The 18648-nt window shown below is 43.4% G+C and overlaps 1 protein-coding gene across 2 annotated transcripts in view; it reads left to right on the plus strand.

The window, feature by feature from the left end:
• Nucleotides 1–8190, plus strand: part of RUNX2 (RUNX family transcription factor 2) — a 224149-nt gene extending 215959 nt beyond the window's left edge. For both annotated transcript variants that reach the window (XM_086743494.1, XM_086743495.1), the window contains one exon: nucleotides 7430–8190. In XM_086743494.1, coding sequence (XP_086599620.1) covers nucleotides 7430–8112 — 683 coding nt within the window. In that variant the 3' untranslated portion in view covers nucleotides 8113–8190. The remainder of the gene's footprint in view (nucleotides 1–7429) is intronic.
• The last annotated feature ends 10458 nt before the right edge of the window (nucleotides 8191–18648 follow it).

An 18648-nucleotide genomic window follows, 5' to 3' on the forward strand; every position in this document is an offset into this window, starting at 1 on the left:
AATTTGTTCGCATGACATGGGAATAAGTATGTACTCATAACAGACTATTACTCAAGAAATTTTGAAAGAGCACAACTCCACAGGAGTCATAATGTGATTAGTCACATAAAGCCCAGTCCAGCTAGGCCTGGTGTATTGTACCTGAAAGAAGAGAAACAGACCCCAGAAGAGACCACAATTAAAAAAAAAAAATCCAAAGAGTTGCACTGGTTTATGAAGTCAGAAAAACTTGTAAGTGAATTAAAATCTGTAGAGTAGCTCATGGATTGCTTTTAGGTTGCTTAAAAAGCAAGAGGCCAGAGGAAGGAACCTTGCTGAAGTGACTCAACCAGTAGGTTTTTAATTTGACAGCACAGAGACAGAGCTGGGATATTTTCTGTGAAACGTCTTGGACTCTGAGACAGACTTTGCCACGTGCCACATTACAGCATGGTTCTGGTAATCCACAATTATTTCCAAAATCTCTTTCTTTTTTTTTTTTTTTTTTTAATTGTGGGAGTGATGGGTGAGATTGAGTTTGAAAACTAGAGGAATAGGGCTGATTTTGAACACTGTGATCTATCAATGTGGTTTTTCAAATTAATATTTCATACAAGTCCCCTGACCTTGAGTGGGCGTATTTAACTACATGAAATCTCTTTTATCATTAAAGATTGCAATATCCTGGTACATATGATATTTTGGGATATTTCCATGTGTCCAGAGAAGAGTGGATTCCTAGGATATGAATGTCATTTACTTTATCTAAAAAGTAATTAACAATAAGCTTACCTAATTCCTGTATGAATTTTCTATGCATTTCTAAGCTGCTCCCCCAAAACACGTGAAGGTTCACAGCTAGTTTAGTTTTTTACAAAGAAAAGGTGTTAGACACAATCTCTAGAACCAAGTTTGGTTTCTGAAATCACACCCATGCAAACACCAGTCCTGGAGTGGTCACACTGAAGTTTTTATTCAGACCTATTCTAATGCAGTCTCTTTGCCCAGTGCTGTAATTTAATCCCTTCTAAACTTGATTTACAGCTCGAAACCCTTCTAAGCGTGACTGCAGTCCAACAGTGGGAAGCAATGGCACTCTTATCTGAATCAAACCTGGTCAGTACAGGAGGGATGGCTTCAGATTCAGATCCCAGAGACAGACTCTGTCCGTGCAAAAGCAGTACGGCCCTCGCTTACGCAAACGTGGCTATTGGACTTTCATTTACCACAAGCTGTTAGGACTTCAGTTTCACTTCTCACCAGAAAGAGGAGGCAGGCATATATTTAGACTTTCTTGGGAAGCAGCTGCAAAACGAAGTGGTGGTGCATGCATGCCCTCGGTCCCACAGGCACACATGCACACTCTGCTACCTTTAGAGAAACTTCACAAACCTGAGCAGAAAGGGCAGTGCACAAAGGCCTCCTGCAGGTTGCTGTATCGTTGAAGGGCCTGCATTGCTCATTTCAGCATCTTAATATCCTGATCTTTGAAATAAGTTGTTTGTTCAGCGCTGACTCACTTGAAAGATTAACACCTTCTGAACCACCAGCTCATTTCTTGAAAGACTTTAGGGACCTAAGTCTCTACTCTCTTGCACCTTAAACTTTGTCTCCATGGTTTTATGCCTTCCACAAGAACACAGAGGCAGCACCACACATCTATTATTCTGATTTGATAGGCAATTACTTGTTGTATCTATATAGAAAGTGAGGAATTCAGCTCACCCAACTTCAGAAGTTAGTCAGCCCATCTAAGGTAGTTGACTTAGTCATAGAATCATAGAACGATTTGGGTTGGAAGGGACCTTTAAAGGCCACCCAGTCCAACGCCCCTGAAAGGAGCAGGGACATCTCCAAACAGATCAGATTGCTCAGAGCCTCATCCAGCCTGGCCTTGAACCCTTCTCCAGGAATGAGGCATCCACCACCTCTCTGGGCAACCTCTTCCAGTGTTCCACCACCCTCATTATAAAAAAAAAATTCCTGATGTCTGGTCTGAATCTACTTGATTTTTTAAAAAAAAATCCATTGTCCCTCGTCCTTTCACAACAGGCCCTGCTGAAGAGTCTTTCATCTAGGCCCCCTTGAGGTACTGGGAGGCTGCTATAATGTCTTCCCAGAGCCTTCTCTTCTCCAGGCTGAACAGCCCGAACTCTCTCAGCCTGTCCTCACAGGAGAGGTGCTCCAGCCCTCTGATCATCTTCAGGGCCTCCTCTGGACTTGCTCCAACAGGTCCACATCCTTCTTATGCTGGGGGCTCCAGAGCTGGACACAGTACTCCAGGTGGAGTCTCACCAGAGCAGAGTAGAGGGGGAGAATCACCTCCCTCAACCTGCTGGCCATGCGGCTTTTGATGCAGCCAGGATGCAGTCGGCTTTCTGGGCTGCAAGGGCACATTGCCTGCTCATGTTGAGCTTCTCATCCACCAGCACTGCCAAGTCCTTCTCCTCAGGGCTGCTATCAATCCATTCTCTGCCCAGCCTGTATTTGTGCCTGGGATTGCCCTGACCCCTGTGCAGGACCTAGTCCTACAAGAAGTGCTGGAAGGGGAGGGACGCTCCACAGCATGATCCTCTCACCCTTCTTTCAGACCCGATAGCCTGGGATAGCTTGTCCCTAGAGGTGCTTCTTTCTCTGCTGGAGCCAGGATGACGGCCTTGCACTAGATGCCAGCTAAACAGCTCATGTTAGATGAGCTGAATCCCAGGCAGTGTTCTAGCCAGTGGAAAGTCATGCCTCTGCTTTTCCCTCAAGGTTTCTCCTTCACAGACCTTTCCCTTGTTAGTTGACAAAAGACTAAGAAATCAGAGTTTGCAGCAATTTGGCTATAAGGCAGATAAAATCAGTAGTCAAACAAAAGCAGCTGAGATAGCCAAGACTGCCTGAAGACTGCTCTTCTCACACAGATGAATGCATTTAAAATAACTTTAGTTTCCCCATTCTCATAGGGCAGCCCATTAATCTTTTGGTAACATCCATCATCATGGGCAGGACAAGTACCAGGAAATCCTCTCCTGGAGGTGCTCCTCTGCTCTCTCTCATTCCTGCATCACTTGGCTTATTTACAGTCCTGTGAGTTCTTAACACCCAAGATCCTCTCAGAGGTGGCAGTGGAGAAGTATTCCCTGTTATTTGCAAATATGTAACACAAAGATGTGCAACTGCTTTCTCTTCAGGACATCTGTAGTAGATCAGGAGCGTAGTGAATGTCAGGCATCCACTGTTTCTGAGCTGGGCACCCATCTTATTTTTACGCACCTAGTATGGGAGTTCTCTTCTGAAATGTAGACACTTTCAGGGCATGGTGTCCACATCTGAGTTGGTTATCCTCCATTCCCAGCAAAGACATGAGGACAAATATTTTTCATTCTAGCAATAAGGAGGTGATGCTAGACCTATTTAGTCTACTGACTGTGAAGAAAGGCTAGGGAATTAGATAAGATGTAGACATTATACTTATATTTATATATTATATATATAAAAAAATATTGTAGACCGCTAAACCTAAAAGTGACCTGAATCCCATCCCAGTAGTCCAGTTCTCCTGAAGGATGAGGCCAAGCTCCCTATGCACTCAATAGAAAGTAAGTGTGAATCTGTTCAGAGAGATCTAGCCTATGTGTCTAAACCTGTCCTTTGCGAGCTTTCCCTCTACAGACAATGCAGAAAATGCAGGTGCTTTCAGGGAATTTCTTCACTAGGCACTCACAGTTCAGGTGTTTAGATGAATTGGGTCCAAATCCAGGTTTTCTGAGTCCTAGATTAACTTCCCTAACTGATGAAATAACTTTTCTTCTAAGCTACAAGCCTGCCTTGAACAGTCAGTGGTTACCTGAGGGAATATGCTATCGTAGCTACACATTTTCTATAGACTGGGTGTACTGGAGGATGCTGAAGGACTGGGTTGATGCGTTTCAGGAAGGTCACTGTACTTGCCTGAGCACCTTGTCTTCAACATCTCTCTTCTCTGCAGGCATCCGCCCCACCTCATGTAGACACAGTTCTGTCTAGATGCAGATCTAACACCCCCAGGAATGAGCGTGCACCTGGATGTGCCAGTTAAGAAGAATCTCTTTCTGCTGGGGCTGTGCAAAGAAGTGAAAATAGCAAGCACTAGGGTTGTGATGAGTTGCAACATTCAGATAAAACAAACAAAATTAGAGAGGAAGAAGATAAATAGAATCACCTCGTTGTATATGATAAGCAACTCTAGTAGCTTTCTCTATGCTTCATCGTGCTTAGGACTTTGTCCTGGTTTCAGCAGGGATGGAGTTAATTTTCCTCTCAGTAGCTGGTGTGTTTTGGATTTCACGTGTGAAGAATGTTGATAAAACACCCTGATGATATGAGTTGTTGTTAATGAGACCAAGGACACTGCCCTGCTTTCCAAGTCTAGCTAATTTGCAGTTGCAGGAAGCTGGGAGAAAGACAGACAGAATAACTGACCCAAACTGGCCAAAGAGAATATTCCATGTCAGAAACGTCATGCTCAGTATATAAGTGGGGGCTCGCCAGGGTGGGTGTCTGCCTTCCTGGCATCCATCCCTCTCTCTCGTTCGCTGGCATAATTCCCCCTACCTTGCTGGTCCCCTTTTCTGCTTCTTTGCTTGCTGCTCAGTTTCATTTCCGTGATAGCTGCTCGGGACGGGCTGTATCAGTCATTGGGACATCGGGTGGTGAGAAAACTTACATTGTTCATATTTTATATTTTAATATCCTTATATTCTGTTATTATTGTAGTTTTCCTTTGCTATTTTAGTAAAGTGTCTTAATCTCAACCCATGAGTTCTCCTTTCTTCCCAATTCTCTCCCCCATTCCTGCTGGGGAGGGGGAGGGTGAGCAAGAAACTGGGTGGTAACTTGGGCTAAATCCCATGTTACCCCATGTTACATGTTATCCCATGTTAGATTTCCATGTTCCTGAGCTTTCTCAAACATGCCCTAGCAATTTTGTCCATGGAGAAAAAGTTATTGACCCTTGCTGAAGCTGCTTTGAGCAGAGGTTGTGACTAGACAGTCTCCAGAGGTCCCTTCCAACCTCAGTGATTCTATGATTCTGCAATTTTCATCATCAGTTTTGGTCTTCGGATATTGAGAGTTTGGGTCAGATCCTGTCCAGACAAGCAATCGTTCTGGCTGAGTAGACTGCATTATATCGGCTGTGCACATCCCCCGCTGTTGATCTGAGCGGTGCAACAGCTTCCACATGTCCTGGAGACACCAGGACCCCTGCGCGGGTGCCCAGATGCCCATGTGGAATTTCTTAGATGGAAGTATGGGAGCCTGATCAAGCTGAGCAAGATGTGTTTAAAAACTTGCACGACATAAATAAATCTTAAGGGAGGATTAGGGGAATGACAAAGCTGTGGCTTCTGATAGGGAAGCCACGCTGTTTTGAAAGATTGCAGCTAAAAAAAAAAGTCTTTGGTGACCAGATTTTCATCTCTGCTTTTGTCTGTATTAGTTACTACTCCTTGTATTTTAACCTCAACTACTCATTAACTGTTTAAGAATCATTTGTGACAGGTCTTTTTTGTCGCAGTGCTAAACCAGATTGCCTCAAGGTTTGTTGAGTTTCCTCGGCTCTCCAATGTATGGAAAAACATTACACTTAATTTGATTTGTTTGGCCAGTGCGGATAGGGATTAGCCATGCTATATATGGACCATAAACACTGTTCTAGTTAACACGACGGTTGAGCCAAACCTGAACCTTTCATCTCACCCTTTGCAAACTTTGGTGGTTTGGATGGAAATGGAAGCTGGATTTTAACTGTGCTTTATTTTTATTTTTGTTTTGAAAAACCAAAGCCCAATCAATAACACTTTGCAAACACAACATCCAGCATCCTCAGCCCACCTCTGAGTGAACACCTCTAGTGAACAGGGATCGAGCGCCTGTGTAGGCAGCGACTTTGTGTTGGGAAGAAAGCCAATACACAAAGGAAGGAAGCTGTTTCAAGGAACCTGCAGGAACTTTCCGTAAAAATCTCAGGAACATAAGGGCATGCTGAATTTTGTGTCACAATCCTTTCTAACCAACACTTGTGTTTGGTTAGGGAAAACATGGTGGTCCCATGTAGAAGAAAGAGGGACTTTTGTAGGCTGCATATCCAATTGGTTTGGTGTTAGAAATGAGAGGGAAAAGCCTTCATTTGCTTTTGACTCACAGTTTCAGTTTCTATCTGGAATACCAAACCAGCCAGTAATGAAAACAGATTTCTCACATCAGATTTTTTAGATGCCAGAAATAATAACAGTATGGTGTTAACACCTCAGTACTTGGCTTTCTCTAGGTTGTCTTAACCTAGATAAATCTATTAATTTGTGCCTTTGTATCCACAGTAGTGCTTTAAAATTTGCACTTAATTGCAGCAGAAGTACTTTTAAAATCCATCTGTCTTACACTGACTATCCCTGTAGCATCTCACCACCTTCTGTATAATGTGTTCCCAACGCTAAAATAAAGATCTGTGGCATGGTACAGTAATTCCACTTATGCAGATCTTCGAGGCTGTTGAAAGGCTAATATTTCCTATTATATTTCTGGCTTCAGAATTATGGTAAAAATAGGTTAATCCTTACCATACAGTGTTTACCAGCTGGACGCAGTGGGTAGAGCACCTTGGACCATAGCATGGCTCTCCAAGTCTTTGCACATTCCCCAGAGGCTCCTCTGTCATCCTACACCGAATATGTTGAACTTGGTCCAAATAAGCATGTTTCTAATGACTTGAGCGGACATTGGATGAGGTTCACTGAACTGCTTTCAAGGTGTCACACCAGGAATCACAGTGTCAACAATTTCTTTCTCATTCTTTTCGTCGTTGATTTTCATAGCTGAAGCTGATAAATAACTACAGACAGGGATCTATGTCTAAGTTTAATTTTTTTAACTCTGTCATGCTTCCACAAAAAAAAAAAAAAAATTATGGAAGAGTTTAAGGTACCAACTAGCTCTTGTTGTTTCTGGTCTTGACCTGTCCATTCAAATTAGAATGCTGAAAGCTGAGACCCTCTGTGAAGCAGCAGTTAACTCTGGCTCCAGCAGCAGCCGTCCAGCCCTTGCATCCCCATGGGAGATCTGAGTCAGTAAGGACATTACCATCATTCCATGACTGGCCAGGAGAACACAGTAGGTTAATTCACCAGCTAATGCAGATGTATGAGGTGTCAACCAGAAGAATGTTAAGGCCTGTCCACAGGCTTTATGAAGAATGAGAGTGGAAGGATAATTTAGATTTGTAGTGTTAAATTGTATGTTTACCTGCAGTAGGGTCTTGTCTTTGAGTATGTCTGTTCTTTCCTAGTTGACCTAGAGAGTTTCCCTACCAGATATGAAATTCTCCCTTGCATCAAAAACATCTAGTAGCACTAAATCTACAAGAAGGAACAGCCTGTGTATGTAAGTACACATGTGAATCAAGGCTCATGATGTGTCTTCCTTGCAGACTCAGACCCTTGCACACCTGATGCTCCACCTGCTGCCACTTCACCACCAACCTCTGAAGAACCTGGACCTTTCACAGCTCCAGCATCACCCTCCTCTTCTTCTGACACTGGTACTGCATCGTTTTCACCACCATTACCTGCCTGTGTTGCAGCCTTACACTCCAAACCACCTATTCCACCATCAACATCAGCTTCTGCTGCCACTGTTCACCCTGGACTTCCTTCTCTTACTGCACCCCCTGCCTCTACTCCATCCCTGCACCCTGGACTTTATTTGCCAGTAGTCCCATCTGGCAGTGCCACCCACCTCATTAACTGGCTGCCCTTCCTTGCTTCTGCAACACTTGCCACCATTCGAGGGAAGGAGGAAGACCAGCCACCCGTAGGAACGAGCTCCCTGGAAGGCATGAAACGCTGCAGCAGCAGCACACCTCCACACCCCTCCCATGATGGAAATCCCCAGGTGGCATCCATGGGTGACAGGGCTCCAGGGGCTGCTTCCTCTCCTCCAGCTGCCAACGCCGTGCCCCCGAGCTCTGAGCAGGCATCGGCGAATGTGAGCGACATCCTGGCAGAGCTGCGGACGATGAACAGCCATCTCTCTGTCATCGCCCGAGCCCTGACACAGCTGGCCTCGTCGCTGGCACCACAGCAGGATGCGCGTGGCACCCCGCCTCCTTAGTGCTGGGCTCTGCCGGCTCACCCTGCTCATAGGGGCTGGCATTGGCCAGGGACTGCCCATGGTGGAGGCAGCAAGAAAAGGAACCCTACCCAAACCTGCCCCTACCATCTGTGCCAGTTCGCTGTGCTCTCTGACATCAACTACGTCTCCCCAGTGGGTTTTTCTGTTTGTTTGTTTATTTCCTCCTTGTAAATGGCTAAATACATTAAAAAATAGTTTTGTGGTCTTGTTAATAAAATTGTTTATACTTCTCACATTCCTTTCAGATGTGCTTGCTCCCCTCCTCTCACCCATTAACCACACGAGCACTGGTAGGAATTGGTGAGGTCTCGCGCAGTGAATGTGGATAATCTGAAGGGGTGAGAAGTTACCCACGACAAAATGCTCAGGGAGGTGACAAAACCCCTCTGAGCAACATGGGGAACACAGACAGGAAATAACACAATAAAACTCTGAAAAATTTTCCTATTTCTCTCCATCTACGCTGCATGGCAAGGCTCTGTTGAAGTAGAAGCACTAAATCTCAACGATAATTGTAGTTACTGACACAGGTAAGGGCCATGATAAATTGTTCAAAATACAATGCAGGTGGGTTGTCTGAGCAGTACTTGGTCTGAACTGCTACTAAACAACCTCATCAACCTCTTGTCCTCCAAGAGTGTGTGAACAGAAGGCAGCACAGCACTTGGCTCCAGTCTAATTTTTTTTATTTGTCAGTGGTGCCTGGGGTTCTTCAAGGGCATAAATTTACAGCAATTAGGCAGGTACACGTGGATAGATCTCAGCATTTCACCATCTTTTCACGACTGTCAAGCTCCAGTGGCTTGGCTAATGGTGGCAGTGAAGGGGTGAAACCTCAAATAATCCTCTTTGTAGATGAAGAAGGAGATCTTGGGGGTGAATCCCGGACTCGCTCCTCTGAGATCTATGATCTGAAGAGCAGCTGGTGAGGTACCCTCGGATGCTGCCCGGCCCAGAAGAAGCACCAGAGCTGAGAACCAAAGGTCAGGTTGTGCTTGGCACTCTGGAAGAGCCCCAGGAAAGCGGACTCACAGCTCTTGCAAAGCCATTTTGTTCATCTCAGCCACAGTCTGCCTGTAGAGCAAATAACCATCAGTCAAAATAAGATATTTTCCCAAAGGTGGGCCAAGCACAGGGCTGGTGGAGGCTGAGCAAGGCTAGGTGGCTGCTCTGTCTTTCATCCCAGTGAATTAAAATGAAAGAAACGCTCGTCGCAAACAAGAGGAAAGAAAGGCCTTTGTGAAATTTGGTACGATCTTGCCTTAATTTAGTCAGGCAGCCCTCAGATATCAGGATCTGAGGCCATCTCTAGGAAAAACCCAGACAAACAGACAGATTGCTAGATAAGATTAAAGAGGAAGCATTCTGTCTATTTGCAAATATTTCTGTTACAGACGAGCCTAAGCCACAAAGATTGAATGAATATACAAACTTCCCCAAAGCTCAGGTGTATTTGAATTTGAGGTTTTGGTTACTGTATATATATTTCTATATAAACCTATTTGTATTTTAGTGTATGTGCCTAAAAGGCAAAGCAACCACCCTGTTCAATCATGTTTTTTTTTTCTAGGCCCAATCAGATTTATTTTCCCCCTGATGTGTTTGGTAAAAAAGGTGAAAAGAAAGACATTTCATAGATGGCCTTCACTACCTGTTAGTTTTATGTGTTTCAACAGAATGAGATAAAACAAGTGTCTTAACAAGATTTTGGCTTTTGATTTAGCTATTGTAGTTTCCATAGACTAAAAAAGCAAGAGGAAATATACAAAAGAAAGGGAAATACAGGAAATATAGGAAAGAAAGGGGAAAGCTCTATAGTTAAAAAAAAAAAATCAAATATTTTTCATTTTCACTCATCTTTCCCTCTTTCAATTAAACATGATAGTAAATAAATAGCATATTCTCCTACTCTTGATAGTTTTACTTGATTTAACCTGTTGTTTTTGAACAGTAACCTTTCATGGCCTAAAACTGATGCAAATCTCAGTGGAGCTGAGCAAGCCATGTTCCTCTGTACAGATAACTTCAGAAAAATCCTACTGTGCAGCTGCCGATGCTTTATCAACCAAGGTTAGAGCTGGCTTTGTTTAGGTGTCCAAGGAATTTGAGAACAGTTTATAGGCATGCAAATCCAGAAAAAGCCTGAAAATGTTGCCTATAGCATTAGATTTTCAGCTGCAAAGGCAATGCTCTTCTTTCTCAAAGATGCCACGGGTGTGATCCAGCTGGCAGGGAGGGAAAAGCGCTATTCCTGAGCCTCTTCCTAAAGGAATGAGATTTCTGTGGTCCTGCAGATATTAGATGCTGAACACCCTTGCAGTCTAGACTCCAAGCTGTCTGGTCCCATGGCATCCTGACAACAAAGCAGGACCAGAGCCCGTGGCCGGAAGTAGGAACTTTCAGATTGACTTGGTAACCGCCGCTGGCTCCAGAGCTGACGAGACAGACAGAGGCTGTCTGTGGGCAGGGTCCGGCCGAAGCGAGCACATCAGTCCCTACTGACCTGAGCCGGCCTGAGCCTGGCCAAGGCTCTGCTAACGCTGCGGCCGCAGGATCCACTTCTGCAAATCCCCGTGCAGGGTTTGTGCGCAGCTTGAGCCAGCTGGTGAAAACCCAGCTCAGGTATGTCTGGGCAGCCCCACCATGGCACAAAAGGGCTCCACTGCTATGCAGAGAGGGGTTCTGCCCACCAGCATCTCATTCAATAATGTGCATTACTCTCTGCTTGGTACATTCAATAGACTCACGTCCCTTAGGAATTATTTTACTTGTTCAACTTAAGCACTGCTGCTTACAGAGTGGCTGCTCTGACTGCATTGCCTTGATGGCAAGAAGGCTGCCTCTGTCTCAGGTTTTGTTTGCTCTCCTTGGCTTTCATCTGCAACCATCCAAATTTGAGTTGGCGCTGCCGGCCTCACTGCCTCTGACTGCTGAGCAGCGTCACCCCACACTGGGCTGCTGCAGACGTGGTTCTCCACCGGTCGAAAGCTGGAGTGCAGCTCACAAACAGAAGTTTCCTAAAGCGTCTGAAGGCAGCAGCAGAGCAGCTGAAGAAGGACAGAAACCCCGGTGCAGCTGGCACCGTCCCTGCACCCTGTCCCCGCAATCTCCCAGCACCTGCAGAGATGCCTTGTCCAGGCTCCTGCGATGCGACAGAGCCTCATAACCCATGGCAAACAGTTCAAGAGAATTTCCACTCTAAATTATTCATTTTGATTCAGCTCAGAGAGCAAGGGGCTGAAAGTTATGTCTTGGTGCATGTTCAAAATTCTGTGTAGAAACAACCTCATGGGCTCGCACTCCAGGCACTGTTAAATTATTAAAATCCCCTGCCAGTCTTCTGTCTCTTGGGACATCTTCAGTCTCTCCTTCTTCCTCCTCTTCTACAGCCTTGTTATTTGGAAAGGCAGCAATTTATAGGGCAAGATTCATTCTATAATTGGCAGATGCTTCTTTGGAGTTCAACTAAAGAAAAAACCTGAAACACTCCGGATGAACAGAATTTAAAGGCTGGAGGCCAGGTTGTTATTCTTAGAGTCACCATGGGTGATTATCACATCCCCTTCTGGCTCCACTGTCAAAATCCTAAACACACCGATCTCATGTTTCACAGCTGCTTTATCAACAAATATTGAGGGTGGGTTTCAAGTCACCACACCTTAATTATCTAAAATTTGGTTTTGTAGGTTCCTTTACAGCCACGGGTAGGTAAGGGCTTTCAGGGTGTGATTCATCCAAGCCTAAGAAAGGTATTTAAAATAAGTAGGAAAGCATTTGACTTCTGGCAGTGTCCATCCCTCTCCCCTGAGTGTAGGCAACTAGTTTCAGCCAGATGCCTGACTTCTAGATGGCTGGAGGTAAATGAAATGAATCCTCCACTTGGTAATTGCAGTTAATTTCAAACTGGTGGAGCATCAATATATTACATTTATTTGAGCCCTGACAGATGTGTGAGGAGCTGGAAGAGGCGAACGGCAGCTCAGGAGAATAGGACTGACAGTAGAACTGGAAATCCCTGCAAAATACCCAGCTCCAACCCCAGGCCAGGAGTTATCCTGCGCCAGGAGAGCGCACGGAGGGACACCCGGGTCACTGCCTTCTCCCAGAACTTTAGCTCCTCAGGATGTGGAACTGGAAACTAAAAAACTTCATGGGATTTGAGTGATGTACTCAGTGTCTGCTGCTCCAGCAGGAATTATTTAAGGAGGCAGCAGGCTGTACAATGCTGTATTAGACTGCAACTCAAGAAGGTGGGAGAAATCACAGATTTACCCAGGGGGAGTAAGAAGCCGGGTGGTTTTTCACTTTGTTTTCTCTAGCGCACATTGTTCTTCCAATATTTGTACACACGTTCACTGTAACGACACTCAAATCCCCCAGTAAAAATAATTTATGTAGAAGCATTGCTAGGGAGTGCATTCCTTCACATTAGCCCAGCTGCAAGCTGGCAGCACGTGGAGCCTGGGAGGGAGGGAGGGAGCTCCCTCTTACAGTCGAGATGGCTTTTCAGCATAGCTCTGTCTGGAAGCATAGACCTGGTACCCTCTGCTACATGCCCCTGTGGACACCCATCTCTGCCCACAAAGCCATATGATGTATGTGCCTCTGGTTTCCTCCCAGACCCTTCGCTACAGCATTTTGCAGGGTTCTTTGGGTTCCTGTGCAATTTATTTCAGTTCATGAGCCAAGACACCTGCGTCAGGATATTGGTTGCACCCATAACCTCAAGGCTGTATCCTGAGTCCACAGATGTTCTTTGGATGTCATGGGGCTGAAGATACTACGTCACTGGTGTGGGCAAGGATACCCTATGGCCACGGCTGTCCTCGTCCCGGGGCACAGCAGTCATGGCTATGCTTTGGAAGGGGTAACTCTGAGTCACCCTGCCTGAAACTGAAGCCACATACTTCATACCTGTTCCATGGGCTGAGAAGTCTTCTGGTCGCATAACCCACAGGATGCAAGAGGAAACAGAATCTGTCCAGCCCTAGCTGGGTTTGGAGACCGCTGTGCCAGAGAAACAGTGAGGTAGGCAGCACCACTCCCAAATTGCACGGGAGCTGAATGAGACTGAATGCAGGCATTTCCCAGCCTGTGGCTGAGCTGGGAGACCGTGGTCCGACATGACTCCACATGTGGTAGTTAAAAGGCATGATATTAGTTTAGCATGGAAGAGGATTTTAAAGACCATAACAGCACGAGCATTTATTAATAGCAAGTGATAGCGTGAAACCGAAATCTTCCTCTCAACAAAGAGGAATTCGGTAATGTAGAAGTTGAAGACAGAAAATTATACCACAGCCTCTTGCTGGGTTTTGCTGCAGACTCTCTCTCTAAAATAAGCTGAGCAGAAACAGTAACTTCTCACTACTGCTTTTGCTAGTGGAAGTGGTTCCCAGTCACTTGCTGTACATCATATAATGTTGACATCTGATTTGATCCACATCGTTCCCATCTACTTTTCCATCTGGATTTCCTATTTGTCTTGAACTTTGGCTGAAATTTCATTTTATTCATCTTATTGGAACAGCCTTCATGAAGAGCTTTACCTCTTATAACTGTCACTTAAAACATATTTTGAACAGAAAAATGTGGATTTGTGCCAGCTGAAGCACTTGGTGATTCATGCCGATGATAACAAATTGTTTTTGTCACAAAACAAAAATAAGAGGCCACTGAAGAAAGGCTGAAAAATGCCAAAGACTGTTTCTGTTTCTGAATATTTCTTTTATTGAAGATATTAAAACCATGCCAGTAGTTCAATAATTAATTGAAGCTTTTTTTTTCCTCTGCATTCCTACTTTATTAATTTTCTCGAAATTTTTGAACAGTATTTATTTTGGTTCAATAAAAATGACATTTCTTCTCCACATCAGCAGAATCAAAACATCAAATACTCGTGTGACTCTGCTAGGAGAATACACTGAGTTCTTACATTAACTTGGCTATCTGTGAGCTGAAATCCAAACCTCACAGTTTCTTCCAGATTCTCCAAAGTAGGGTAAGTGTTGGTGACACCAGTCAAGTGTCCCACAGTCCATGATATATGTCACCAGTGAAGTGGTATATGGCTCTATTCCCTAACCTTGATTGCAAAGAAAGCTCACAGGCCTTTAGGTGATACAGGTTTCCATAGGACTTTGAGCTTTGATTGACCAGCCAGAGCAATTTGATCTGTTCCAGATGGGACCTAACTCCATGTGTTTTAGTAAAAGGTGGTAGATGTTACACTTTTCAAGCCATGCCAACCAAAATGTGATAAAAGCTTCCAGGGGCTTATTCATTTCTTCCATATAAAATAAGGCAATTTGCACATTTTATGTTAATTCTATATTGACTATCACTCTTAGGAGGTATGGATGTCGTTATTTTTTAAACACCCAGAGCTTTACTCAATCAAACTCATTTGTTTCCTCTGATGGAAGAAAAGGGCCTGAGGTGGAGAGAAGTTAAGAGCTGACTAGGAGGTTTTAACTGAAGTAGTGGGATGAATGTGAGCCAAGGAAAATTTAGGCTGCACATCAGGAAAATTTTCCTAACAACGAGGTCTATTACTACGTGGAATGGTCCCCCCAGGGAAAAGGGGGAAGCTGACTAGACAAAGCAATGAAGAACACATTGTAGGGAGCAACCTTTAAACAGTTGGAGAATGGACCAAGTGACCTAAGTGCATTTTCCATTTCTAATTTCTCTGACTCAACCATTACAAGGTTGCACTGTAGAGTATATGACTCCTGTGCTCTGCCACATCAGTACTGCTTTGGGAAACTTCCCACCAAGTCAGTCCTCAAGATGCAAAAGACATCAGTGCTCTGACCTCCAGACATCTTCGCTGGGGTCTACCAGACATAGACTGCTCTTTCTGGGACCTTTGGATACCTGTGGCACTGATCCAGAGTGCATGAACTCAGGTCATTTTTGTCTGGACCTTCTTCATTCTTCAGCTTTGCTTTTCTTTGAGTTTTTTTTCCTGACTTCTTCCTCTTGTGTAACAAAGCTTTTAATGCTCAGAAACTGTGAAGTTGCTGTCACACTTTTCTCCAAGAGAATTAGTTTAAGTTTGCTGGACCACAACTTCAGAGGCAAACTCAAGCTACACAGAAACCTGACACAGAGGTGGATTTTCTCAGCATCTGGTGATGTCTGTGTGACAGCTAACACCTAGGATCAAACCAGGAGACTTTAGAGCAAAAAACTGAACTTACCATGCCAAAACAGCTTACAATGCAACTGTCATGTATTCATGTTCCCTATTGAATTGTACTGAACAAGCGAAGGAACGGATGCATGCTATCAATGGTTTTACTTCAGACAAAGCAAATTTGACTCCCTAGTAATGAGGACAAGTCATTATTCTGACTCTTGCATCCTGTATATTTAAACATCAGAAGGCTTCTTATAGAGTTCTTCAAGAGTTTTTTTATAAATCTTCTTGAAAACAAAGTTGATTTACTTACAGTCAAAAATTTCTGTGGGAAAGGCCAGTTTCATCACATTTCTCCAGGAAAGTTCACTCAACATTTCAAAGTGATCATACTCCAAATGGCATCCTTTGTAATTTTTTAAAAAGAAACATTGTGATTTGTTTTGATTTGTTTTGTTTTTTTTAGCAGGTTTTCTTTTCAAATTTTAACTAATGAGAGTAAAATAAAAAGCACTCCTGCTATAACTTACAGAATTGAACGACTTCTTCTTCTAAGAAAAATGGTTTAACATGCCCAACTACAGTGAACTTTGTGTCTGAGTATTTTTATCACCTTTCAAGAAAAAAAAAATCTTCAAAATATCAACATTTCCACAGAAAAGAAAATTACATCCCTCTTTATCTTATTTATTGCCTGAGCAGGAATTCCTTGAAAATACAGGCAAGATAATGAAGGATCTTTGTTGCTGTGTCTGTGCTGGAAAACCTGAATTTATTCTTAGTTTATATCTCATGCTGAAAACACATGTTTTGGAAAAATAATAGGTATGTTACAGGACAAATTTAGTGTACGTGAATGTGAAGAAGAAATGACTGAAAAAAGCTCCTAGAAAAAGAAATTACTTCTACATGTTAAAGAAAAAAACCAAAAACAACAAACTGAGCAATTAATGAGGACAAATATCACTTGCAGATAAAAAAAAATGTCCATGTCAGTAACACCTCTATCAACACCGTTTTCGTTTTACCAGTTCCTGTCTAGCCGGGAACTAATTTCTTTACAGTTACTGAAGCAGAGTAACCACAAATCAAACAGTAGGAAAATGATAACCTTCTGAACTCCATAGAGACCTCTTGAGTGGGTTTGGTGACATCTGAACTACGTTCAGACAGTTGTGAAATGTCTAACGTGGGTCAGTCAATCAGGCTTTGCCTCTGAACTTGTCATTTTGTGAGACAAAGTGAGAATAAAAAAATAAAAATCACAAATACTCAGAAAAGTCAAAATTGTTTAAAATTATTTATGAGCAAAGATTGAATACTTCTTGGAAGGTGACATTAGAAGCCTTCAATATACTATGAGAATATAAAGCATGAAGTGCTTGGAGAGACACAGTTCACGGGAGTTTTTCACAGTTATGTTCCATTGGCTCAGGCTGCGCTTTACTAAAATGAAACTTAGCAGGGCAATAAATATAACACTGCTGAGCAAAAAGAAGAAGAAATCATACTAAAGTCTGTTTATGCTGACATCAGCTGGCCTATAAATTATAGCCCAATAAAAATTATCAAGATGTGAACAAAAATATCACAGATCTCCATTCTGGGAAGAAAAAAAAATGTCTTGGAGCTGTTCCAACATAATAATTCTTTCTTTTTTTTTTTTTTTTTTAATTGTGATCATGTAGAGGTCTATCCGTTTGGCCAGCTTCATCCTTGGGCTTCTTTTACACTCACTATTCTCTAGAAGAAAATTTCTATTTTTAGGAAGTTCTTTCTTGAGAATCTTCGATGGCTGAAAGGCATAATAAAAGCTTTGGCCTATACTCTTGGCGAGTATAAATTGCGTTTGCACCAAAGTCAAGGTATAGGGTCTAATTTACATTATCTAAAGAGATTACCCTGATTTTCTTTGAATACTTCATTTATTGCTATAGACAGCTATGGTGTAGGCTTGTCATGGTTGTACTGATTTCTAGGAAGCTATGAAAACTTATGTTGTCTAGAGATCTGTCACTTCACAACAGAGAAAACAATCTGGAAAGTTTTTGGTATCTCTTGGAAATCCCAGGACATCCCTGTCTGTTGCTTGTTTCTTCATTTACATTGCTTTGAAGTGGAGATTTCAGTGAACATGGAGGATTTGTCTCTACAGTAGCAATTATAGAATCACAGAATCATAGAATTGTTTGAGTTGGAAGGGATCTTTAAAAGTCATCTGGTCCAACCCCCCTGTAAGGAGCAGGGACATCTCCAACCAGATCAGGTTGCTCAGAGCCCCGTCCAACCTGGCCTTGAATATTTCCAGGGATGGTGTACCCACCACCTCTCTGGGTGACCTGGGACAGTGGTCCACCACCCTCATTGGAAAAAAAATTCTTCCTTATATCTAACCTGAATCTACTCTCTTTTAGTTTAAAAACATTACTCCGTATCCTATTTCTGCGGGTTCTCCGTCTGTCCTCATCTTTCTTATAAGCCCTCTTTAAGTACTGAAAAGCCTTAGTGGAGTCCATGTCAATGAAATAGGAGGAGAATAGACACATTTCAATATGATCTCCTCCTTGTAAGAGATCTCAATGAGGCTCTGAAGGATATATGTTCATTTTTCCATTGTATTGTATATATAACTCTCCCTTGTCAGGTAGAAACTGTATTTCTGAATGCAGAACAACTCTATTGTAGGCCTACTGCTACTCCTGATAAATGTGGTAACTTCCTAAGGAAGATCAGAACACTCTGCCTACTACCCATGCTGCCAGCTGGGGAAAATCCAGTCCAAGAGGGAAGATGGAACAGCGGGCAGGTATCTATCTTGGGTGAAGGTGGAGGTTTGATGGAGTCCAGGTTCTTCTTACAGGTCAACCAGCAGGCTGATTTGGAGCAAAACACTTTGCAAAGCAATTGGAAGGGCAATGCTGCCAAAAACCTGATATTATTATTGTAACTTGGAAGCCAGCTAAGGTTGCCATTTCAGGTCTTCACAAGGCTGAGCAGATTGGTCCTTAGCTCACAGCTCGGCCCAGACTACATGTTCCTGCATGCACCCATACTGGTAGGTGCTCCTAGAACAAAACTAACATATAGTCAAGGATAGAGGATCCTCACAGTACAGGGTGGCAGAGATGGCTTTTGGTCTGCATGACAGGTTGGTAATTAGCGTGCTTTTCTGGGAAGAAAAAGTGAGCTCCCATCCAGGCTCAGCCTGAGAGATGCCATCTCCCTGGAGCTTCTACTGGCTTTAGAGTACTGGAGTGCAGGTGCTCTCTGTGCCATGTGTTGAAGAGCTTTTGTTTAGTGCACCAGACGGCATTAACCTGGGAAAGATATTGCAGGGTTGCCATCCTTGCTTAGTGTGTTTGCTTAAAAAA

This window comes from Chlamydotis macqueenii, chromosome 3 (assembly GCF_036417535.1).
Source record: "Chlamydotis macqueenii isolate bChlMac1 chromosome 3, bChlMac1.mat, whole genome shotgun sequence".
Classification (NCBI taxonomy): Eukaryota; Metazoa; Chordata; class Aves; order Otidiformes; family Otididae; genus Chlamydotis; species Chlamydotis macqueenii.